Genomic DNA, 26,216 nt, shown 5'->3' on the forward strand with positions numbered 1-26,216 from the left:
GAAGGTGCAGAATTCCCAGCCTCTGACCTGCTCTTGTAGCCATAGTATTTATGTGCCTGGCCCAGTAGAATTTTCGGTCAGTGTTGACCCTCAGAATGTTGACGGTAGGTGATTTGACAATGTTAATGCCATTGAATGTCAAGGGAAGGTGCTTAGATGATATCTTGTTGGAAATGGTCATTGCATGGCACCTTTGACACTTGTCAGACCAAGACTGGATGATGTCCAGGTCCTGCTGCATGTGGGCACGGACTGCTTCATTATCTGAGGAGCCTTATGATGAAGTAGCTGGAGATAGTTGGGCCTGGGACACTGCCCTAAGGAACTTGTGCAGCGATGTCATGGGGCTGAAATGATTAGCCTCCAGCAACCGCAATCATCATCCTATGTACTAGTTAAGACTACAGCTGGAGTTTTCCGTCCTGATTTTTCTGACTTCAGTTTTATTAGGGCTGCTTGGCACAACACTAAGCTAAAATGCTGCCTTGTTGTTAAGGGCCTCACCTTTGGAATTCAGCTCTTTTTTTTAATGTTTGGACCAAGTCTGTAATGAGATCTGGAACCAAGCTGTCTTGGTGGAATTCAAGCTGAGCATCAGTCAGCAGGTTATTGGTGAGCGAGTACCGCCTAATAGCACTGTCAACGACACCTTCTATCGCTTGGCTGATGATTGAAAGTAGACTGATGGAGCGGTAATTGGTCATAGTGAATTTGCCCTGCTTTTTGTGGATAGGACATACCTGGGCAATTCTCCACTTTATTGCGTACAGTTGCTTTACTGGAAGAGCTTGGCTAGTAGATGCAGCTAGTTCTGGAGTAAAGGTATTCATCAGTTCAGTGGGATGTTGTTGGGAACCATAGCCTTTGCACTCAGCTGTTTCTTGACAGCACATGGAGTGAATCAAATTGGTGAAGGCTGGCATCTATGATGGTGTGACCTCAGAAGGAAGCAGGGATGGATCATCCACTTGGCACTTCTGGCTGAATGTGTTTGGGAATGCTTCAACTTTGTCTTTTCCACTGATGTGCCAGGCTAAGTCAATGTTGCGGATGGGGATGTTTGTAGTGCCTCCTCCTCCTCCCATTAGCTGTTTAATAATCCATCACTATTCAGGACCAAATGTGGCAGGACTGCAGAGATCTTTGGTGGTTGTGGGATTGTTTAGCTGTGTCTGTCACAAGCTGCTTCCACTGTTTTGTCACAGGTCACCCGATCTGGATGGAATGCATCCTAAATTGCTGAGGGAAGGTAAGATGTAACCATCTTAAGCTCTGATCTGGAGGATTGAAAATTTTATTCAAAAAAGGAGGGAGGCATAAACTGGTAATCACAGGTCAATCAGTCTAAAGTCAGTGATGAGAAAACTATGAGAGACCATTGTCAAAGACAAAATTATTTCTCACTTGGTTAAAAAGGGGCAGCCAACCAGTATTTGTGAAAGAAACACAAAGTCTGATTAACCTGATTTGAGTGAGTTATTGATGAAGTGAAAGATAGGGTTGATGAAGTCAAAGATGGGGTTGTTAAAGGTAGTGGAGTAGATGTTAAATATATGGACTTACAAAAGGCATTTGATAAAAGTGTCTCAGAACAGATTCCTTGGGAAAATAAAAACACATGGCATTAAAGGGACAGTGGTTACTTGGTTATGAAATTGACTAAAGAATAGGAGGCAGAGAGTAGTGTGGAATGGCTGTTGTGGTGGAAAATAGGATGCAGTGGGTTACTGAGGGATATGCTGGACCATGATGGTGAAATACAATACTTCTGCTGATGGCCCGCAGCACCTCATGATTACCCAAATTTGAGCTGCTAAATTTAACAGTGGTAGTGCCGCATAACATGATGGAGGATGCCCTCAGTGTGATTATACAGATCACTAGTTAGACCATATTGAATCATGGAATGATGCAGTGCAGGAGGAAGCCATTCAGCCCATCGTGCAAGAGCTGTACAGTTAGACCCACTCCTCTGCTCTTTCCCCATAGCCCAGCAAAGGTTTCCATTCAAGTATCTATCCAGTTCCCTTTTCCAAGTTAGTACTGAATTTACTTCCACCACCCTTTAAGGCAATGCATTCCAGATCATCATAACTCGCTAAGTAACATTTTTTTTCTCATGTCATCTCTGGTTCGTTTGCCAATTACGGTAACTCTCTGTGCTCTGGTTACTAACCTTTCTTCTGTAGGAAATGTGGTTTCTCCATATTTACTATAACAAAACCCTTCCAGATTTTGCGCACCTCTATCAATTCTTCCTTTAATCTTCTATGTTCGAGGGAGAACAGTCCCAGTTTCTCTAGTCTCTCTACATAACTGAAGCCCTTCATCCTGGTAACATTCCAGTCAATCTCCTCTGCACCCTCTCTAAGTCCTTGACACTATTTCTAAAATGTGGTGCCCAAAATTGGCCACACTACTGCAGTTGGGCCTAACCAGTGTTTTATAAAGCTTTAGCATAACTTCCTTGCTTTTGTATTCTGTGCCTCTGTTTATAAAGTGAAGGGTCCTGCAAGCCTTTTTAACTGCCTCCTATAATTGTCCTGCCATCTTCAAAGACTTGTGTGCATACACCCCAGGTCACTCTGTTCCTGCACTCCCTTTAAAATTGTACCATTTAGTTTATGTTGCTTCTCTTCTCACTTCTCTGCATTAAATTTTACCTGCTACGAGTCTCCCCATTTCACCAGTCCATGTCCTGAAATCTTTTACTATCATCCTCACTGTTTACGACATCTGAATTTTGTCATCAGCAAAATTTGAAATTTTGCAGTTTATACCCAAGTCCAGGTGATTAATATTTATCAAAAAGAATAGTGGTCTCAACACTGGCCCCTGGAGCGGGGCACCATTGCAACTTCCCCACTAGTCTGAAAAGCAACTGTGCTTTCTGCCCCACAGCTAATTTTGTATCCATGTAGCCCTTTAATTGCATAATAATTTTGCTGGCAACTTGATTATGCGGTATTCTATTAAACACCTTTTTGAAAGTCCATATACAAATCAGCTGCACTACCCTCATCAACCCTTTCCGTTACTTCATTAAAAAAAATCTCAACCGTTAGTCAATCATGATTTGCCTTTTATGCATTAGTGCTGACTTTGATTTATTAGTGTATACTTTTCCAAATGTCAGTTAATTGTGTCCTAGATTACTGGCTGTAAAAGTTTCCCCACCACTGGCAGATGGCTGAATTGCCTTTAATTACCAGGTTTATCCCTTTCCCTTTTTTAAAATAGTGAAAGATTACCATAGAAACCATAGAAAAATTATGGCACAGAAGGAGGCCATTCAGCCCGTCGTGTCTGTGCCAGCTGAAAAAACTATCTGCTCAATCTAATCCCACCTTCCAGCACCTGGTCCATAGCCTTGCTGGTTACAGCATTTCAGGTGCATGTCCAGGTACCTTTTAAAAGAATTGAGGGTTTCTGCCTCCACCACTGTTCCTGGCATTGAATTCTATTCACACCTTAAATCTGTGCCCCCTGATAATTGACCTCTCCGCTAGGGGAAACAGGTCCTTCCTGTCTACTTTATCTAGGCCTCCCATAATTTTGTACACCGCTATTAAGTCACCCATCAGCCTCCTCTGTTCTAAGGAAAACAACCTTAGCCTATCCAGTCTTTCCTCATAGCTGCAACTTTCGAGCCCTGGCGACATTCTTGTAAATCTCCTCCGCACTCTCTCCAGAGCAATTATGTCCTTTCTGTAATGTGGTGACCAGAAATGTACACAATACTCCAACTGTGGCCTAACCAGCATTTTATACAGTTCCAGCATTACATCCCTTCTTTTGAATTCTATATCTCGGCCAATAAAGGAAAGCATTCCGTATGCCGCCTTCACTCTATCTACCTGTCCTGCCACCTTCAGGGACCTGATGACTGCACTCCAAGTTCTCTCACTTCTTCTACCCCTCTCAATATCCTCCTGTTTTTGTGTATTCCCTCGTTTTGTTTGCCCTTCCCAAATGCATTACCTCACACGTACTGGATTGAATTCCATTTACCACTTTTCCGCCCACTCAACCAAAGCATTGATATCTTTCTGGAGTCCGTGGCTACCCTCTTCACTATCAACAACATGGCCAATTTTTGTATCATCAGCAAATTTCCCAATCGTGCCTCCCATATTTAAGTACAAATCGTTAATATATACCACAAACAGCAAGGGACCCAACACTGAGCCTTGTGGAACGCCACTGGAAACTGCTTTCCATTCACAGAAACATCCATCGACTACTAACCGTTGTTTCCTGACCCTGAGCCAATTCTGGATCCAGTCTGCCACATTCCCCTGTATCACATGGGCTGCCATGTGGGACCTAGTCAAATACCTTACTAAAATCTATGTAGACCACATCCACTGCACTATCCTCATCAATCCTCCTTGTTACTTACTCAAAAAACTCAATTAATTTAGTAAGACATGACCTTCCCTTAACAAATCCATGCTGATTATCCCTGATTAATCCATGCCTTTCTAAGTGGCAGCTTATCCTGTCCTTCAGAATAAATTCTAAGAATTTACCCACTACCGAGGTCAAACTGACCTGCCTATAATTATTCGGCCTATCCCTTGCACCCTTTTTAAACAATGGTACAACATTCGCAGACCTCCAGTCATCTGGTACCTCTCCTGTATCTAGTAAGGATTTGAAGATGATCCTCAGAGCATCTGCTATTTCCTCCCTGGCTTCCTTTAACAACCTGGGATGCAATCTAACCTGGCCCTGGTGATTTATCCACTTTCATGGATGTCAGACCCTCTCGTACTTCCCCTCTCATTATGCTTATCGTATCTAATATTTCACACTCCTCTTTAATTACATTGTCTACATCAACCCTCTCCTTTATGAAGAGAGAGACAAAACACTCATTAAGAACCCTGTCCACATCTTCTGCATCCGCGCATAATTCCCTTGTACATCTCTGATAGTCCCTACCTTTTCCTTAGTTATCCTCTTGCTCTTAATGTACTGGTAAAACATCTTGGGGTATTTCTTGATTTTACCTGCCAATAATTTTTCATGTCCTCTCTTTGCTTTTCTAATTTCCTTTTTCACTTCACCCCTGCACTTTCTATATTCCTCTAAGCTTTCTAAAGTATTAAGATTTCTCCTAGTTCACTCTACATGCACCGGGGAAGTGGCCCAGTGCACTGGACACTGCAAATATTCTAGGTGAGGTACAGAAATCCATGAATCAGAGCTTGTTGCTCCAGTGCAGCCAAGACAATGACATTTGCCTCTTAACGTGAAGGGTCACCTAGAAAAGCAAAATAACTCTTCCCATGGCCACATACAGCCTGCCCTGTCGATTTCCTCCCAAGCAATAGTTGAGTGATATAAATTACTGGAAATGCTCAGGAAGTCAGTATCTGTGGAGAGAGAAGCAGATTTAACATTTCAGATTGATGACCTTTCACCGAATGTGAAATGTTCACTCTGTTTCTCTTCCTGTAGATTTTGCCTGATTGGCTGTTTGTTTCCAGTATTTTATATCAGATTTCTAGCATCTGCAGTATTTTTTTTGAATTAGAAGATTGATAGCAGGAATCAGCAATAGTGACATCAAGTAAAAACTGCACACAAAGAACAGTACAGCACAGGAACAGGCCATTCGGCCCTCCAAGCCTGCGCCGATCTTGATGCCTGCCTAAACTAAAACCTTCTGCACTTCCGGGGACCGTATCCCTCTATTCCCATCCTATTCATGTACTTGTCAAGATGCCTCTTAAATGACATTATCGCACTGCTGAACTATTCATGAATACTAAATTTGAGTTGACTATGAGCCCTACAAAAATGTGACCCCATGAACAGGTGGTGCAAGATCACGCGTGGTGCTGTAGCCATTTCTCTAAGGCTAAATTTAACAATCTGCAGCAAATGGACCAAGTGGCCTCTCACTGTGCCATAACCTTTCTATGATTTCATGATTTTTACTATTTTGAATAATTTGAGCGGCAATGGTTGTTTACTGAGGCACATTTCATTCATCGTAAACAGGTGAGCGTGAAGTCATTGTAAGTGACATCACTAGCAAAGCAGTGGATTTTTAGCATGTGTTGAGATTGACAGCGAGTGGCCTGGCTCGTGAATAGGATGCCATCACTGGATGACCGAAAACTGGAAGTACCCAGAAGGTTGCTATTCACTCCGTCAAACTAGGCACTCCATGTGAGAGTTGCAGTGACTGAGGGGGCATTTTTTGTGGGGCACAATTGTGAACAAGTTTATTCGATAGAAGGTGTCGGGTGGAGGGGGGGTCATCTTTTACATTAAGAAGTGAATAGTTACAGTGTCATGAATTTCAGATTTTATAGAGTGCAATGATGTCATTTGTGGCAGAAATATCAGGCTTCCTGAGAAACTATTACTTCGCTGCTTATGGTCAAGAGTGTGATCCAGGTCTATAGGGGTAGGGGCAAACACAATGCAAGTGTAAAGAGGGTGAGATAGGAGGGGGAAGAATGGGATCCATCTGGATCATTCTCCCCCCTTTATACCTGGAATATTTTCTCCTTTCTCCCCCCCCCCCCCCCATCTCACTTTCTCTGTGCCTTCCCTCTACCACCCCCCCCCCCCCCCCCCCCCAAAAATCTCCTCTATCCTCCCTGATCTCCTGCCCTGCCAGTCTCCTGGTCTCTCTCTCTCGCACCCCCCCCACTTCCGATCTCTTTCTTTCCTCCCCTACCTGTTTCCAATCTCTTCCATTTCTCTTCTCGCCCTGCCCCTTCCGATCTCCTCCCTTTCATGCCCTCTGCCAGCTTCTGCTCTCCTCTCATTTTCTCCACCCGTCACCCAGCCCGCTTCCGCACTCTTCTCTTCCTCGAGACAAGCAGCAAGCTGGTCGAAAATGGCTGGCAACTGGAGGAAACGTGCTTCAGGCCCAGGCTATGTCTAGGTGCATGAGCGACCACAACATTGGGCACATTGCAAGACTCGGGGGGAGGGGCGGGCGGTGTTGGGAGTTGGCGGGACAATGTTTAGGCTCAGCCCCCCCAAGGCACACTACCAACATTCAGATTTTGAAGTGATGCAGTATTTGCTTGTAAACAAGTATGAAATGTGGCAACGTTTTAATCCATTCCTTGGCCTTTTCCTGCAGCATTAGTGTAGTATATAAGTTGGTATGCAATAAACCTCTATGATCCAGTTTGTCGGAGGATGATATGTGGCTGATCTAAGTTGTTTTATTTATCCTGGTTGCCATAATTGAATGATTAGCTGATTCTCAAAATTGACCCATGATCAGGCAAATTCTCTCTGAGAATTCCACTTAAGTGAACATTTCTAACAGTATGTTGACTGTGATGTTTCCTACCATGATCATGAGAGCTACCTTGCTTGTACCAGAATTGACATCTACTGTTTTGCTGATTGGCACATGTTAGACATGGGACCAATTAAATTTGTTGAAAATTTATTAATAATGCATTGAGGTTGCCGTGGAGCTTTTTTTGTTATTGTTCCCCAGTTTTACCTAGACATTGACACTGGCCACATGTCATACTTAGTCATAATTAGGCCAATGGAAGTCCTATAGTAACCTGGCTTTGTGTGTTTTTACATGATGTGTGTGAAGAATCATGCATTTTATTTATTGAAGTTTTTTGGTATACCTGTAGTATCACTCTTGAGTTGGAACTTTTTCAGTTCCTGTCCCTCAAGAAGATTGGATTTGTAGTTTAAGAACAAAAATCTGTATTGCTAATTGTACCATTCCTGTGCTTCAGGCTTTGTATTGTTAATGCTTTTGGAGATTTGAGCTCTCTGAATTCTTAGCAATCTCAAGATTGATGGCCTGCATTGTTAGCTTCCCCTGCCCACCCTTGTGCCCAAAATGCGCCAGACCCAGAGCCTCTTATCTTAAAACAAAACCTCCCAAATCTCTAATTGATCCATGTTAATTTCAAGAAGACCACACAGTATCTTGTAACTTTGAAGGAACACATTTGCTGCTTAGCAATAACATAGTTCTTTGTTCAGTACATGGTACAATGATCTTTGAGGGTAACATCCTCTGATTTGCCTTAAGCAGTGCCATAGAAAATCTGTTAATGTAAGCTTGCTTTTTAATGGGGCTACAATGTACTAACATTTGCCAAACATCTTAGGAAAAAAATCAGCAATTTTTTCTGTTTTCAGATAATTGAAGAAAGGAAGACACAGCTTAAATAGTGTCATATTTTGCTATGAACACATACTAGTTTCCATTTTATCTGCAGCGCCTGTGCAAGAGTCTGTCACTCTAGAATTAGCCTTTATAGCCACTCCAGGTGCTGCTTCACAAACCATTGACCACCTCTTGGCGCTTACCCATTGTCTCTCGAGACAAGGAGGCCAAAGAAGAAGAAGTTTCCATGAGCTGATTTGTTTGCAGTCTTTAATATTCTTCATAAACAGTGCTATTCTTTCCTTTTAGCATAGAGATGGTAAGTGGTATAGCAGGGAAAAGTGTCACAATAGCCATAGGCTGTATTTGGTGTGCGAGATGCTATTAGCACTGTTTATGTCTCATGTATGTTGCAATACTTTTTGATTTGTGAATTTTAAAAATATTTTTGTAGGGAAAAGTATTTCATTTTAACTAATTATAGCCCCACTAATTCATTTTTGTTTTTAAAAATACTGATACTCAAATATTTGATGGATATGTGAAATTCTGTAGATAATTGTACACTGTTGCACGTTTGTCTGAAATTTGTCAAGGCTTTGCTTCTTTGATTAATTTTAGGGCATCATGTAAGGCGCCACTTGTAATTTGCGTAATGCGGTTAATTACAACTGCTATGGTTACTAATGTAAATGACTACTTGTGTTTATGTCAAATGTGATAAAGGTTTCAAAAGATTTATATTCCAATCTGTTAATTAACAGCATGGAAGTTGTGAAATATTGCAATTCTACAAAAGTATGGCTATGACTGTTTTGTCATGCAGATAATGGAGAATGCAGAAATCAACAACATTATCAAGATAGTTGGTCTTCAGTACAAAAAAAGTTACGATGATGCAGAGTCTCTGAAATCTCTTCGCTATGGCAAGATTATGATCATGACTGATCAGGTCAGAATGTCAAGTTAAATGAGTCTTAATTAAAACAAAATATAAATACTGTTAAAATTGCAGAAAATATGATTTGTGAGCACTATAATGCAACTGCATGCAGATATTGAGTACTCGTCAATTTCCTGTGGTATTACACACTGTTCATTGGAGAGTATGGTCACTTCTTGTCAATTATATATTAATTGAATGTTAATTGTATTTAGGTGGTAGGTGTTAATTGGGCACTCACTGTGCTTTTACATGTGAGCTGTCTGACTATTCGAGTTCTCTCAACTATTGCCTGTCTGTGCTGTCTATGTATTGCTGTTTTTCTCTCTTCTGCTTGCCTCTTGCTCTTTCAGTTATTTTTGCTTTCTCATCTGTTTCTTTTTTCCTTTTCTTTCCTTTTAGCATAGAGATGGTAAGTGGTATAGCAGGGAAAAGTGTCACAGTAGCCATAGGCTGTATTTGGTGTGCGGGATGCTAGTAAAATGTAGCCCTGTGGTTTCCTTTCCATTCCAGACTCTACTCCTTCATCTCCCAAATGCACCTCTCTTTCCTGTCACTCCCTTATTCTCGTCACTACTCTTAACTCTTTTCCTTTGAACTGCCCATTCAACCTCTGTATGCTGCCTTTCTGCTTGATCTGCTGTCAAACACCTTGCCCTTCAAACCACTTCCTCCCTCCAAGGGCAGGTGATGAAAGAGCAAAAGTCCACTCACACTGAATTAATCTAACTCAGCCCCTTTCCTTCACTTTCTTTCTTATCTGTTTCCTTAAAGAGGCTTTGTTTGTTTTCAAAATTCAACTTTCTTTAGAGATAAATTAAATTAGAATGAGGAAAGAAACTCTTCTTTCTCAAAGCACACCGCCACCCCTCCCAATCTCACAGTTGGAAATTAGAATATTTGTTTCACAGTTGGTAGCAATTAGTCTTGACTGAGCAAAGCACAAGTTAAAGAAAGCAAACTTGCAAATATATAGTGCCTTTGACTAGATGATCACAACGTCCCAAAGAACTTGACTGCCAATGAAATGCTTTTGAAATGCAGTCACTAAGAATCATGGCAGCCAATTTATGCACAACAATGTTCCATAAATAGCAGTGAGATAAATGACTGACTAGATAATCTGTTTGTAGTGTTGGTTGAGAGCTAAATATTAACCAACTTCCCTGCTCTTCTTCAAATAGTACATTGGGATCTTTTATGTCCATCAGAGGGGGCTGACACGGTCTTGGTCTAGCATCTCATCCAAAAAACTGCAGTTCTGACACTGCATTACTCCATTAGTACTGTACTGAGGTGCAAACCCAGATTATGTGCTCAGCAACAGCTGGCATTTATATAGTGCCTTTAATGTTGTAAAACATCCGAAGGCAATTAACTGGAGCATAATCAGATAAAAATTGACACTGAGCCAAAAATGGTCAAAGAGGTAGGCTTGAAGCAGTGCCTTAGAGGTGGAGAGTGTAAGGAGGGGATTCCAAAATTTAGGGCCTAGATGCCTAAATGCCATGATGCATGACTGCCATTTGTGGGACAAAGGAATGGGTGATGCACAAGAGGCCTGTGTTGGAGGAATGCAGAATTCATGGAGGGTTGTAGGTCTGGAAGAGGCTGTAGACATGGGGAGGGGGCGAGACCATGCTGGGAATTGAACACTAAGATGCAAATTTTAAAATTGAGGCGGTGGTGCACAGGAAGCCAATGTAGATCAGCAAGCACAGGGGTGATGGATTAATAGGTGTGAATTGGGGTACAGACAACAGGGTTTTGAATGACCTCAAGTTTATGAATGGTGGAAGAAGGGAGGTTGGCCAGGAGAGCATTGAAATAGCTGAATCTGGAGATATGTAAACCATGCATTAAGCTTTCAGCAGTAGGTAGGGTGAGGCAGTGACGGAGATGGGTGATCCTTGGGAGGTGGAAGTAGGCCTTCTTGATGGTGGTCAGGATATAGGGATCGACAATAAATGCTGGCCTAGCCAGTGAGGCCCACATTCCGTCAATGAATAAATAAAACAAAATGAGGTTGGAAGCTTAGCTCTGGCTCAAATACTGACTGATGTGACAGTTATGAGGTAAATAAAGAATTTGGGTGAAATTAATTTATCACGTTCGTCCTAGCATCATGCATTTGTGGAATTGCTGTTGTCAGAACCTCAGGACTTACCATCTCAGCTCTTGGCCAATGTTCAGAACATCATAGGAGGACCTAGTTGCCACCTCATGAGGGTAGATCCTATATTACAAGTTGTCTTTGCAATTTTTGAAAAAATGGATTAACCAGAACAAATTGCTGCAAAGTTTATGCTGCAGGAGCCAAGGGTTATATCTTTTTGGAGTCTGTTAATTTCCTGATGTAAGCTTTATTTTTACCTTCCAACCACCTCCCCTCAAAAAGCTTTGCACAGAATGATTTTAGTCCCTTTTTCTGGCAGAAGAAAAGTTTTTGTTTTGAGACTTATGGAATTGGTCCATTCAGATAAGATCTGTTAGTACAGATTGAAAACTACAAATCGGACAGTACCCTCACAAACTCCATTTAATGGTTTAGATCTTCGGAGGGTCAGTCTAAATAAAGCAGGATTTCTGTTTTCTGTAGGTGAGATATTCCTAGCAATTTGAATACTTCCATGCCAGATGGAAAAATAAAGATAATTATGACCACCACTTTAATCACTTGTGATTAGTATCTGCCAGATAGTAGATTCTTTGTGTTTGGCTGCACGTTTTGCGCTTTTGCTGCTCCAATTGAGTTAATTTTGTTTGGCCTCCCCATTTACCTTCCTCTTGTATCAATCATGTGAGGTGTCTTGAAGGGGACAATGTGGTACAAAGGAGGGCAGTTTGTTCAGTATCATCAGTATTCGCTGAGGTATTGAGAGTGCCCTTCTGGCTTTTGAAGTTGTCCTCACTGTTGCTTGCAATGAAATTATTCCAAGATAATCTTCATAATTGACGTCACTGGAGCAAAAAGAGACCTCATATCTATGGGTCTCCTTCAGATCTTGTTGCTGTCATGCTTTGTGGATCCAGGTCCTACTGAACCTCTGTCTGGTCTCACTCTCACATTTCAACCGCAACTTCTGCTGCGGTCCATCACTCCAAGCACTGTTGCTGTTGTTATCCCTTAACGAACAGCACTAAAACAGATTGATCGGTCATTTATCTCATTGCCATTCATGGGACCTTGCCGCAAGGCAATTGACTGCCTCACTTTCTGCCTTCACAATGAAGAAATAATTCATTGGCTCTAGAATATTTTGGGGTGGCCTCAGTGAGAAAGGCGCTGTGTAAAAGCAATTATTTTCTTATATTTATGTTCTTCCTCTGAGAGCGCTGCTGCCAACTGTGAGCCTTGGATCATGGAATTCCTCCCGAGGATGGAGGGAGTGCAGAGAAAGAATATTTAGAGACGGAGACATACCAATCAGAGAAATTCAAAAGTAAGGAGACAAAGAGACAGATCAAGTTGCAGATAAGAAAGAAGAGAAAGATTCAGTATGATACAAATGGAAAAAAGATATTTATTTTGTCTGTGAGGACTGCTATGGGAGATTAAGTAGTTATATTTTGTTGTACAATTCATAAATTGTGGCAGTTTATCACAATTACAAAATTGAAACAGTTAATATGATATTTGCATATTTTTAAATGTTACAGGATCAGGATGGCTCTCACATCAAAGGCTTGCTGATTAACTTCTTTCATCACAACTGGCCATCTCTTCTGAGACATCAATTCTTGGAGGAATTCATTACTCCTATAGTAAAGGCTAGTGAACCTTCAGATTACTGCAGTTTCACAGAACAATCTACAGTTCTAATTTTTGTTGTTAAAAAATGTTTTTTTACATACAGGCTACCAAAAATAAACAAGAATTGGCATTCTACAGCATTCCTGAATTTGATGAGTGGAAAAAACAAGCAGACAACAACAAATCTTGGAAAGTAAAATACTACAAAGGTTTGTATTGTAGAAGTTTTACTCGGAACAGTCAAAAGTAAAAACGATAGGAGGTGGGGGCAAACCTGACTTAATTTAGTAATTTTGTATTTTTGCGCAGCTGCCAACAAGTTCTCTTAATGCTGATATACTCTCGAACTGGAGTTGAGTTTCATTCTGCCAATTGCAGGTACCCATTAGAGCTAATGTTAAGTAATAATCATAGTAAATGCACATATAAAGTGACTGGATTATATGATGTTTCACACAGGTCTCGGTACCAGCACATCAAAAGAGGCAAAAGAATACTTTGCTGATATGGACAGACATCGCGTAATGTTTAGATACACTGGCCCGGAGGATGATGCTGCAATTACCCTGGTATTATTTGTAACTGTATTATAGAAGATCTCAACTTGTCAATTTTTTTTAATGAATTCAGCTAAAAGGTTTCAGAGCAAACCCAACACTTACATGTCAAATTCAGCATAAATGTTGTCCTTAAACACTGTGATCGCACAATTACTATTCATTTCAGGGAAAACCATTAAGATGAACTCCTGGTGATTAAAAACACAAAAATGAGTTTGTTCTTGGTCCAAAGAGTTTCATTGGCAGACTTTTTAAATTAAGCCATGATTTGATTTATTTTGTAATTTAGTTGTCTACTTGGTAAAACAATTCTTCATGGTATTGTGACTTCATGGATAATCAGTCGCTAGAAACTGCAACATAGTGACCTTTTCATAGTATATCAGCTGTCTTTAATGCTACAATTAGAAAATTTCAATATCTCAGGCTTTCAGCAAAAAGAAGATAGACGATCGAAAAGAATGGCTGACCAATTTCATGGAGGACAGAAGACAGAGAAGGCTACATGGGTTGCCAGAGGTCTGTCGTGTTGAATTGTAGTCATTAATGTCTAATATTTCGTTCTGTTGTATTTATGATTATGACTTTTCAAAATCTAATTTTACAGCAATATTTATATGGAACAGCAACAAAGTACTTGACATACAATGACTTCATTAACAAGGAATTAATCCTTTTCTCAAATTCGGACAATGAGAGGTCCATTCCTTCTCTTGTTGATGGTAAGCATTTGGGATTAGACGTTGTCCTATAACATTACAGTATTTCTTTATGGTTTAGGTTTCCAGTTATCAGAATTGTGCCTAAAAGTGAAGTTTGTATCTTTATGAACTTCTATAACAAAATAAATATGTGTTTAATTTTGGTGAAGACATTTTTTTTTAGAGACACAGCACTGAAACAGGCCCTTCGGCCCACCGAGTCTGTGCCGACCATTAACCACCCATTTATACTAATCCTACACTAATCCCATATTCCTGTCACATCCCCAACTGTCCCTATATATTTCCCTACCACCTACCTATACTAGGGGCAATTTATAATGGCCAATTAACCTATCAACCTGCAAGTCTTTGGCATGTGGGAGGAAACCGGAGCACCCGGAGGAAACCCACGCAGACACAAGGAGAACTTGCAAACTCCGCACAGGCAGTACCCAGAATCAAACCCGGGTCCCTGGAACTGTGAGGCTGCGGTGCTAACCACTGCGCCACTGTGCCGCCCAAAAGAAAAAAACCCACACGGTCACAGGGAGAACTTGCAAACTCTGCACAGACAGTACCCAGAATCGAACCCGGGTTCTTGGAGCTGTGAGGCTGCAGTGCTAACCACTGTGCCGCCCCGCGGCAATCTAAAATCCATTTACTCCTCCCCCATTGCATCCAGCTTATTGATCTCAAATATTGGGAAATTGTAAGGCAAGAAATCTCTGATTGCAGACTTATAAGAAGCTGCACACGATATAATGAACAATAAAAAGTAGAAGAACCTTGTTTTGTATATTCTGTTAAATTGTTACAACTTTTTGACTTAAACAAGTTTTATTTTAATAAATTCATTTCCCAATTAGTACTAGTGGTTAAATACACAAGTGGAATGGGAGCATCGTGTTAATGTTACTGGATTAGTAATCTAGAGGCCTGCACTAATGCTCCGGAGACATGAGTTCAGATGCCAACATGAGAGCTGGATGAATTTAAATTCAATTAATTAATACATCTGGAATAAAAGCTAGCATCAGTCATGATGATCATAAAACTACTGGATTGTCATAAAAACTCATCTAGTTCACTAATGTCCTTCAGAGAAGAAAACCTGCCGTCCTTAGCCAATCTGGCCTACTTATGACTCCAGATTCACAATCCACAACAATGTGGTTTTATCTTAATGGCCCTCTGAAATGGCCTAGCAAGCCATTCAGTTGCATCAAACAGCTACAGAAAAGTTGAATAAGAATACAATAATACTCTGCATTGAACTAGGCACAGGAAACTACAAAGGCACAACCTGGCCAGTTGACCCTGCAAAGTCCTCCTCAGTAACATCTGGGGACATATGCCAAAAATGGGAGACCTGTCCGACAGACTAGTTTAGCACCAGCCTGACAGTCATACTCACTCAATCATACCTTTCGGCCAATGTCCTAGACACCTCCATCACCATCCCTGGCTAGGTGCTGTCCCATCAGTAGGGCCGACCAGAGATGGCGATACAGTGGTATAGTCAAGAGGGAGTGGTCCGAGGAGTCCTCAACATTTACTTCAGACCCCATGAAGTTTAATGACAGCTAAAACGTGGGCAAGGAAACGTCCTGCTGTTTACTACCTACTGTCTCGCTCACTGATGAATCAGTACTCCTCCATGTTGAACAACAGTTAGAAGAAGCAGAGGGTAGCAAGAGCGCAGAATGTACTCTGGGTTGGGGATCTTCTGACTGAGCTGGTTGAGTTCTGAAGGACATAGCTAACAGACTGGGCCTGCGGCAGGTGGTAAGAGAACTAACGAGGGAAAAACCTACTTGACCTTGTCCTCACCAATCTGCCTGTTGCAGATGCATCTGTCAAAGACAATATTGTTAGGAATGACCATCACACAGTCCTTTGTGAAGATGAAGTTCCGTCTTCACACTGAGGACATCCTCCATCGTGTTGTGTGGCACTACCACTGTGCTAAATGGGATAGATTCAGAACAGATCTAGCAGCTCAAAACAGTGCTTCCATGAAATGCTGTAGGCTATTAGCAGAAGCAGAATTGTATTCAGTCAAAACCTGTAACCTCATGGCCCAGCATATCCCTCACTCTACCATTTCCATCAAGCCAGGGGACCAACCATGGTGCAATGAGGAGTGTAGGAGAGCTTGCAAGGAGCAGCACCAGGCATACCTAAAAATGAGATGACAACCCAGTGAAACTGGAACACCGGACTGCATGCTAAGTAGCAGAAGCAGCATGCTATATACAGAGCTAAGCGATTCCACAACCAACGGATCAAGTCAAAGCTCTGCAGTCCTGCCGCACCCAATCAAGAATGTCGGTGGACAATTAAACAACTCACCAGAGGAGGAGGCTCCAAAAACATTCCCATCCTCAATGATGGCAGAGCCCAGCACATCAGTACAAAATACAAGGCCTAAAGATTTGCAACTATTTTCATCCAGAAGTGCCAAGTGGATGAACAACCTCTGCCTCCTCCTGAGGTCCCTAGCATCACAATTGCCAGTCTTTAGACAGTTTGATTCACTCAACTTGATATCAAGAAACCACTTTCTGCACTGGATTCAGCAAAGACTATGGGCCCTGACAACATCCTGCTGCAGTTACTGAAGAATTGTGCTCCAGAACTAGCCGTGCACTTGGCCAAGCTGTTCCAGTAGAGCTGCAACACCAGCAGCTACCTGACAATGTGGAAAATTGCCCAGGTATGACCGGTCCATAAAAAGCAGGACAAATCCAATCTGGCCAATAATCACCCCATCAGTCTACTCTCAATCATCAGCAAAGTGATGGAAAGTGGTGTCAACAGTGCGAGCAAGTGGAACCTGCTCACTGATGCTCATTTGGCTTCCTTCAGGGCCACTCAACTCCAGACCTCATTCCAGCTTTGGTCCAAGCATGGACATCAGAGTGAGAGTGACGGCCCTTGACATCAAGGCAGCAGATGACCAAGTGTAGCGTCAAGGAGCCCTAGCAAAATTGAAGTTATTGGGAATCGGGGGAAAATTACCCACTGGTTAGTGTCATACCTAGCACAAAAGATATTAGCTGTAGTTGTTGGATGCCAGTCATCCTAATCCCAGGGCATTTCTGCAGGAGTTCCTCAGGGTAGTATCCTATGCCCAAACATCCTCAGCTGCTTCATCAATGACTTTCCCTCCAGCATAAGGTCAGAAGTGGGGTGTTCATGACAATTGCACAGAGCCAAGTACCATTTTCAACTCTTCAGATACTGAAGCAGTCCACACCTGCATGCAGCTAGACCTGGACAATATTCAGCCTTGGGCTGATAAGTGGCAAGTAACATTCGTGCCACGCAAGTACCAGGCAATGACTGTCTCCATCAAGTGAGAATCTAACCATCTCGCCTTGATATTCAACGGCATTACTGTTGCTGAAATCCCCACCATCAACATCCTGTATGTTACCATAATCAGAAATTTAACTAGACCAGCCATATAAATACAGTGGCTACAAGAGCAGGTCAAAGGCTGGGAATTCTGCGAAGAGTATCTTAACCTCCTGACTCCCTAAAGCCTGTCCCCCATCTGCAAGTTTCCCTCCAAGCCGCACACCATCCTGACTTTGAACTATATCGCTGTTCCTTCACTGTCGCTGGGTCAAGATTCTGGAACTCCCTTAACAGCACTGTTGCTGTGCCTACAGCCCAAAGACTGCAGTGGTTCAAGAAGGCAGCTCGCCACTACCTTCTCAAGGGCAGTTAGGGGTGGGCAATAAATGTTCGCCTTGCCAGTGAAGCCCACATCCCCCGAACGAATGAACTAAAAAAAACTACGTCACAAGTCAGGAGCGAGATGGAATACTATTCACTTGCCTGGATGAGTCTTTCTGCTCTTAAGCAGTCCCTTGGGACTGAGGATGACTTGCTTGCAGTCCGCTTCAGTGTGTTCTAACATGGCTAATGAGTCCAATATGTAGATTGCAGGCTCTACCAATGTGGGGCAGGTGGTGTTTGAAGAGTTGGATAGGCGAGTTACTTGTTTGGGGGGGGGGGGCGGGTGCTGTCCGCTCCTTCCGCAGTCTGGACGGCTTCTGTGTGTTCCTGTGGAAATCTCACGAGGTGTTCGGTACTTTTCCAAATGCGCCTTCTCCTCTTTGAGTAGTTGAGAGACAGGGATTCCCATGAGTCTGTGGGTATGTTGGATTTCTTCAGGGATGCTTTGAGAAAGTCCCTAAAGCGTTTCTCTGCCCTTCTGGGAGTTTTGCCATGGCAAAGCTCAGTAGAGCAGTTGCTTCAGGAGCCTGGTGTCAGGCATGTGAGTTAGGAGTGTGATGGAATACTGTTCCCTTCGAGTCATGGAGTTATACAGCACACAAACAGGCCCTTTGGCCCATCGTGTCTGTGCCGGGCATCAAGCACCTAACTATTCTAGTCCCATTTTCCAGCACTTGGCCCGTAACCTTGTATGCTATGGCGTTTCAAGTGCTCATCTAAATTCTTATTAAATATTGTGAGGGTTCCTGCCTCGACCACCTCTTCAGGCAGTGTATTCCAGATTCCAACCACCCACTGGGTGAAATTTTTTTTCCTCAAATCCCCTCTAAACCTCCTGCCCCTTACCTTAAATCTATGCCCCCTGGTTATTGACCCCTCCGCTAAGGGAAAATGTCTCTTCCTAGCTAATCTGTCAATGCCCCTCATAATTTTGTATACCTCAATCAGGACCCCCCTCATCCTTCTCTGTTCTAAGGAAAACAACCCTAGCCTTTTCAGTCTCTCTTCATAGCTGAAATGCTCCAGCCCAGGCATCATCCTGGTGAATCTCCTCTGCACCCTCTCCAGTGCAATCACATCCTTCCTATAGTGTGGTGACAAGAACTGTACACAGTACTCCAGTTGTGGCCTAACTAGCGTTTTATACAGCTCCATCATAACCTCCCTGCTCTTATATTCTGTGCCTTGGCTAATAAAGGCAAGTATCCTGTATGCCTTCCAAACCACCTTATCTACCTGTGCTGTTGCTTTCAGTGATCTATGGACAAGTGCACCAAGGTCCCTCTGACCTTCTGTACTTCCTAAGGTCCTACCATTCATTGTATATTCCCTTGCCTTGTTAGTCCTCCCAAAATGCATCACCTCACACTTCTCAGGATTAAATTCCATTTGCCACTGCTCCGCCCATCTTACCAGCCCATCTATATCGTCTGTAATCTAAGGCTTTCCTCCTCGCTAGTTACAACACCACCAATTTTCGTGTCATCTGCAAACTTAATTATCATACCTCCTTTACGTCTAGATCATTAATGCACACTGCAAACAGCAAGGGTCCCAGCACCAATCCCTGTGGTACACCACTGGTCACAGGCTTCCACTCGCAAAAACAACCCTCGACCATTACCCTCTGTTTCCTGCTACCAAGCCAATTTTGGATCCAATTTGCCAAATTGCCCTGGATCCCATGGGCTCTTACCTTCTTAACCAATCTCCCATGCGGGACCTTATCAAAAGCCTTACTGAAGTCCATGTAGACTACATCAACTGCTTTACCCTCATCTACACATCTAGTCACCTCGAAAAATTCAGTCAAGTTAGTTAGACACGATCTCCCCCTGACAAGGCTGTGCTGACTATCCCTGATTATTCCCTACCTCTCCAAGTGGAGATTAATCCTGTCCCTCAGAATTTTTTCCAATAGTTTCCCAACCACTGATGTTAGAGTCACCGTCCTGTAATTACTTGGTCTATCCCTGCTACCCTTCTTGAATAGTGGTACCACATTTGCTGTCCTCCAGTCCTCTGGCACCTCTCCCTTGGCCAGAGATGATCTGAAAATTTGTGTCAGAGCCCCTGCTATCACCTGCCTTGCCTCACACAACAGCCTGGATGAGTGTAACTCCAGCAACACTCAAGAAAGTTGACACCATCCAGGACAAAGCAGCCCATTTGGTTGGCACCCTATCCACCATCATTAACATTCACTCCCTCCACCACCAGTGCACATTGGCAGCAGTTTGTACCATCTGCAAGATGCACTGCAGCAATTCGCCAAGGCTCCTTTGATAGCACCTTCCAAACTCATCTCTACCACCTAGAAGGATAAGGGCAGCAGGCGCATGGGAGCACCACCATCTGCAAATTTCCCTTCAATTCACGCACCATCCTGACTTGGGAACTATATCACTGTTCCTTCACTGTCACTGGATCCAAATCCTGGAACTCCCTCCCTAACAGTGCTGTGAGTGTACCTACATCACATGGACTGCCGCAATTCACGAAGATGGCTCTCCACCACCTTCTCTAGGGTAATTTGGGATGACTAATAACTGTTGGTCTTGCCAGTGATGCTCACATCCCATGAATGAATTTTAATAAAATCTCACTACCTTAACACAATTTAGCAGAATTCTTACATTTCAGAGATTTCTCTCTTCCCTTTATCTGAAGAAAGCCCCCACCCTGAACCTTGGATTTTTCTAGTTTCTAGAAATTGAAGCTTTGTCGAGACATGGTTTAAACATGCAGAAGAAAACATCAAAGTAAAGCTGTATCTTAACACTAAATAATATGCATCATTTGTATAAATTTATTTCAGGTTTAAAACCTGGGCAGCGTAAAGTCTTATTTACATGCTTCAAGAGAAATGACAAACGCGAAGTTAAGGTTGCTCAGTTGGCAGGATCAGTGGCTGAAATGTCAGCCTATCACCATGGTGAGGTAAGTGAAACAGCAAAACATTTCTATGCTGCATTTTAGTTCATATAAAATAACAATTAGACCTGTGGTTTGTAGCTTAGATTTTTGCATACAAGTGCAGAGGTAAGTTCAGAACCAGTGAGTGTTCGAACATGTCTGTATTCACAAAAGGCTAATCTTTACTTTGTATGCTGTATCCAAAAAGAAAACCCTCCAGTATATCACTGGACCAGTAATCCAGAGGTCTAGGCTAATAATCCAGATCTTGTTCAAACTCAATTTGAGAATTTGAATTCAGTTTTTTAAAAATCTGGAATAGAGTTAGTATCGGTACAAGACACCACAAAGCTGGCTGATTCTCATTGAAAAACCCAACTGGGTCATTAACGTTCTTGAAGAAGAAAACATGCTTTCCTCCCTTGGTCTGATTTGTATGTGACTCTCATCCCACACCAGTATTGGCTAATATAGGGACCAGGAGGGGAAGTTGGGTGGTCAGCAGTTTAATGGGAATAGGGTTGAGGGAGCAGTAGTTGGTGACAAGTTGAGCTCAGAGAGAGCGTGAGAGGAAATAGGTGAGAAACTAGAGAAAGATGCAAGTTCAGGGCTAGGGCAGCATGGAACTTTAGAGTAGGTTTGTCCCAGTGTGCTAGTGGAAGGGAGAGATGTGGCGGAGGCAGCTGATCAGTTGGTCTTGATCTTGGTGACAAAAAAGTCCATGAGCTCCTCACACTTATTGTTGGAGGTGAGTATGGAGGAGTTTAAGATGACAGTCTGCAGTAGAGAAAAGAAGCTGGATGGTATCTGTACATTGCAGAAAGTTGCTGGAATAGCGAACAATTGTAGGAGGCGAGAGCAGGACCCAGTAGTGATTTACATGATCCAGCTAGATCTGGCAATGAATGGCTGAACTAGTTGTCTACCATAACCTTTCACATCTGCGGCCCATGGAGGTGGGGAGCGGAGATAAGGGCTGTATGGGGGGGGTACGGCCTTGTGAGAGAGTAATGGTTTTATTGAGGACTAGGGCATCTAAGGTAGGATGTGAGCATTGCTGGCAAGGCTAGCATTTATTGCTTATCCCTAATTGCCCGACAGAAGGTGGTGGCAAGCTGCATTCTTGAACCATTGCAGTCCATGTGGTGTAGGTACACCCACAGTGCTGTTGGGGAGGGAGTTCCAGGATTTTGACCCTGCGACGAAAAAAGAGTAGGGTGATACAGTTCCAAGTCAGGATGGTGTGTGACTTGGAGGGAAACTTGTAGGTGGTGGTGTTCCCATGCGTCTGCTGCCCTTGTCCTTCTAGGTGGTAGAAGTTGCAGGTTTCGAAGGTGCTGCCAAAGGAGCCTTGACGAATTGCTGCATTGCATCTTGTAGATGGTACACAACGCTGCCACTGCATGGTGGTGGAAGGAATGAATTTTTAAGGTGGCGGATGGGGTGCCAATCAAGTGGGCAGCTTTATCTTGGATGGTGTGCATAGTTGTTGAAGCTGCACTCATCCAGGCAAGTGGAGAGTGTTCCATCAAACTCATGACTTGTGCCTTATAGATGGTGAACAGATTTTGGGGAATCAGGAGGTGAGTTACTCGTCGCAGAATTCCCAGCCTCTGACCTACTCTTGTAGCCACAGTATTTATATGGCTGGCCCAGTTAAGTTCCTGATTATGGGAACATATGAATTAGGAGCAGGAGTGGGCCACTCGGCCCCTCAAGCCTGCTCCGCCATTTAATAAGATTGAATAACCTTGACTCCACATTCCCGCCTACTCCCGATAACCTTTCACCTCCTTGCTTATCAAGAATCTATCTACCTCTGCCTTAAAAATATTTAAAGTCTTTGCTTCCACTGTCTTTTGATGGAGAGTTCCAAAGACTCACTACCGTCTGAGAGAAAAAAATTCTCATCTCTGTCTTAAATAGGGGACCCCTTATTTTTTAATAGTGACCCCTAGTTCTGTATTCACCCACAAGAGGAAATATCCTTTCCACATCCACCCTGTCAAGACCCCTCAGGATCTGATATGTTTCAATCAAGTCGCCTCTTACTCTTGTACACTCCAGCGGATACAAGCCTAGCCTGTCCAACCTTTCCTCATAAGACAACCTACCCCTTCCAAGTAATAGTCCAGTAAGCCACCTCTGTATTGCCTCCAATGCATTTACATCCTTACTTTAATAAGGAGGCCAATAATGTACACAGTACTCCAGATGTGGTCTCACCAATGGCCTGTATAACTGAAACATAACCTCCCTACTTTTGTATTCAATTCCCCTCGCAATAAATTATAACATTCTATTAACTTTCCTAATTACTTACTGAACCTGCATACTTACCTTTTGAAATTCATGCACTAGTTCACCCAGATCCCTCTGCATCTCGGAGCTCTGAAATCTCTTAGCATTTAGATAATATGCTTCTTTTTTATTCTTCCTGCCAAAATGGACAATTTCACACTTTCCCACGTTATACTCCATTTGCTAGATCTTTGCCCACTCACTTAACTTATCTATATCCCTTTGTAGCCTCCGTATGTCCTCTTCACAACTTACTTTCCTACCTATCTTTGTGTCATCAGCAAATTTATCAACCATACCTTCAGTCCCTTCATCTAAGTAATTTATTTAAATTGTAAAAAGTTGAGGCCCCAGCACTGATCCCTGCGGCACACCACTCGTTACATTTTGCCAACCAGAAAATGACCTATTTATGCCTGCTCTCTGGGTAGCTAACAGGAGACAATCTTCTATCCATGCCAATATGTTACCTCCTACAACATGAGCTTTTATTTTCCACAGTAGCCTTTGATGTGATATCTTATCAAATGTTTTCTGTAAATCAAAGTACAGTACATTCATCGGTTCCCCTTTATCCACAGCACATGTTACTTCAAAGAACTCCAATAAATTGGTTAAACATGATTTTCCTTTCACAAAACCATGTTGACTGCGCCTGATTACCCTGAATATTTTAAGTGCCCTGCTATAACATTTTTAATGATAACTTCTAACATTTTTCCTATGACATATGTTAAGCTAACTGGCCTGTAGTTTCCTGCTTTCCATCTACCTCTCTTTTTGAATAAAGAAGTTACATTCGCTATTTTCCAATCTAATGGAACCCTAATGTCAGCCCGCAGCTCCAACAATTTTCTCAGTACCACTTCCCTGATGATTGTAATTTTCTTGAGTTCCTCCTTCCCTTCCATTTCCTGATTTACAGCTATTTCTAGGATGTTACTTGTTTCCTCTATAGTGAAGACCAATGCAAAATATCTGTTCAATTCATCTGCCATCTCCTTATTTTCCCTTGTTAATTCCCAGACTCACTTTTCTATAGAACCAACGCACACTTTGTTAACTCTTATTTTAAATGTCTATAGAAACTCTTACTATCTGTTTTTATATTTCTAGCTAAATTTCTCTCGTACTCTACGTTTTCCTTCCTTATCAATCTTTTAGCCATTCTTTGCTGTTTTTTATATTCTGTTGATGCTGGGGGATTCAGCGATTGTAATGCCGTTGAATGTCAGAGGGAAATGGTTAGATTCTGCCTTGCTCGTGAAGGTTATTGCCTGGCACTTGTGCGCCGCAAATGTTACTTGCTGCTTATCAGCCCAAGCCTGAATGTTCTCTAGGTCTTGCTGCCTGAGGGCATGGACTGCTTCAGTATCTGAGGTAGTGAATGGTACTGAACACTGGAATCGTCATGAGCACCCCACTTCTGACCTTATGCTGGAGGGAAGGTCATTGATGAAGCAGCTGAAGATGTTTGGGCCTAGGACACTACCCTGAGGAACTCCTGCGGTGATGTCCTGGGACTGAAATGATTGGCCTTCAACAACCACAACCAATGTCCTTTTGTGCTAGGTTTGACTCCAACCAGTGGAGAGTTTTCCCACTGATTCCCAGTGACTTTAGTTTTGCTTGGGCTCCTTGATGCCACACTCGGTCAAATGCTGCTTTGATGTCAAGGGCAGTCACTCTCACCTCACCACTGAATTCAGCTCTTTTGTCCAAGGCTGTAATGAGGTCTGGAGCTGAGTGACCCTGGAGGGACCCAAACTGAGCATCAGTGAGCAGGTGCAGCTTGATAGTATTGTCAACAACGCCTTCCATCATTTTGCTGATGATAGTAGACTGATAGGGATGTAATTCGTCGGATTGGATTTATCCTGCTTTTTTTTTGGACAGGACATACCTGGCAATTTTCTACATTGTCGGGCAGATGCCTGTGTTATAGCTGTACTGGAACAGCTTGGCCAAGTGCACGGCTAATTCTGCAGCACAAGTCTTCAATGCTGCAGCTGGGATGTTTTCAGGGCCTGTAGCCTTTGCTGTAGCCAGTGCCTTCAGCCGTTTCTTGATATCATGTGGAATGAATCAAATTGGTTGAAGACTGGCTTCTATGCTGCTGGGGGACCTCAGGCGGTGGCCGAGATGGATCATCCACTTGGCACATCTGGTTGAAGGTGATTGCAAATGCTTCAGCCTTATCTTTTGCACTGATGTGTTACACTCCACCATCATTGAGGATGGGGATGTTTTTGGTCCCTCCTCCTCCATTTAGTTGTTTAATTGTCCAATGCCATTCATGACTGGATGTGGCAGGACTGCAGAGCTTTGATCAGATCCATTGGTTGTGGGATTGATTAGCTTCATCTAGTGAAGTCTAGAGATAACAAAGGCATGGATGAGGGTTTCAGCAGCAGATGAGCTGAGGTCAGGGGTGGTGTCGGGCAATGTCGTGGAAATACAAGTAGGTGATCTTAGTGGCAGCCCATGCTTCTAGCTCACTTGGTTCAGACTGTGGAATGAGTAGGCCACTCTCATCCGTGTCCAAGCTTTCTCAAAGTCTGCTTCACAAAGACATGTCTTGTGCTTCACAACGATTTCTAATATCAGCATTCTTTTATCAAGTATCGTTTCAGTTTACTCATTCATTCCTGTCAGTTGCTTTTGGGTTTTCCAATGATTTTTGCACAGGCTGTCTTTTTGTTTTAAATTCAGACTGTCCAAGGGAGCAGTGATGACTTTTTTTTAAACCCTTCAAAACTAAATCTACACCCTAGATCGATGCCTTTGGACTGAAAGCACATCAATGTGGAATTGCCTTTGGTTGTACATGGAGCATGGGTGAAGTGGGATTCTGTTTATTTTGGTACAACCTTTTTGGAAACCTTGAAGAAGGACTCAGCCACTGATTTAGGGATCTCTGGAGTTAGCATGTTTATGACCCTGGCATTTAAACACATCCAGGATCTGTCATGTGTGATCTTAGTATTACCACCAGGTGAGAAAGAGGTCTAGGGTTCCCCTTCAGCCTTCACCTGATCTTACTGTAACGGTTTAATTTTAAACACACTGTTTTTAGCTCCCCTTTGGTGAATCCTTGTTCACCACTTTCCAATTATAAGGCAAAGAAAGCAGCACAAACAGGCTTTCTTTGGTTTAAAGAAGAAAAGTT

At 42.7% G+C, this 26,216-nt stretch overlaps 1 protein-coding gene across 2 annotated transcripts in view; it reads left to right on the forward strand.

The window, feature by feature from the left end:
- The window catches only part of top2b (DNA topoisomerase II beta), a 251,137-nt gene that overhangs the window by 110,223 nt on the left and 114,698 nt on the right, over positions 1–26,216 (forward strand). For both annotated transcript variants that reach the window (XM_068059910.1, XM_068059917.1), the window contains exons 13-19: positions 8,949–9,074; positions 12,726–12,836; positions 12,923–13,028; positions 13,279–13,388; positions 13,806–13,898; positions 13,987–14,101; positions 20,649–20,770. In XM_068059910.1, coding sequence (XP_067916011.1) covers positions 8,949–9,074; positions 12,726–12,836; positions 12,923–13,028; positions 13,279–13,388; positions 13,806–13,898; positions 13,987–14,101; positions 20,649–20,770 — 783 coding nt within the window. The remainder of the gene's footprint in view (positions 1–8,948; positions 9,075–12,725; positions 12,837–12,922; positions 13,029–13,278; positions 13,389–13,805; positions 13,899–13,986; positions 14,102–20,648; positions 20,771–26,216) is intronic.

Source organism: Heterodontus francisci, chromosome 2 (assembly GCF_036365525.1).
Source record: "Heterodontus francisci isolate sHetFra1 chromosome 2, sHetFra1.hap1, whole genome shotgun sequence".
NCBI lineage: Eukaryota > Metazoa > Chordata > Chondrichthyes > Heterodontiformes > Heterodontidae > Heterodontus > Heterodontus francisci.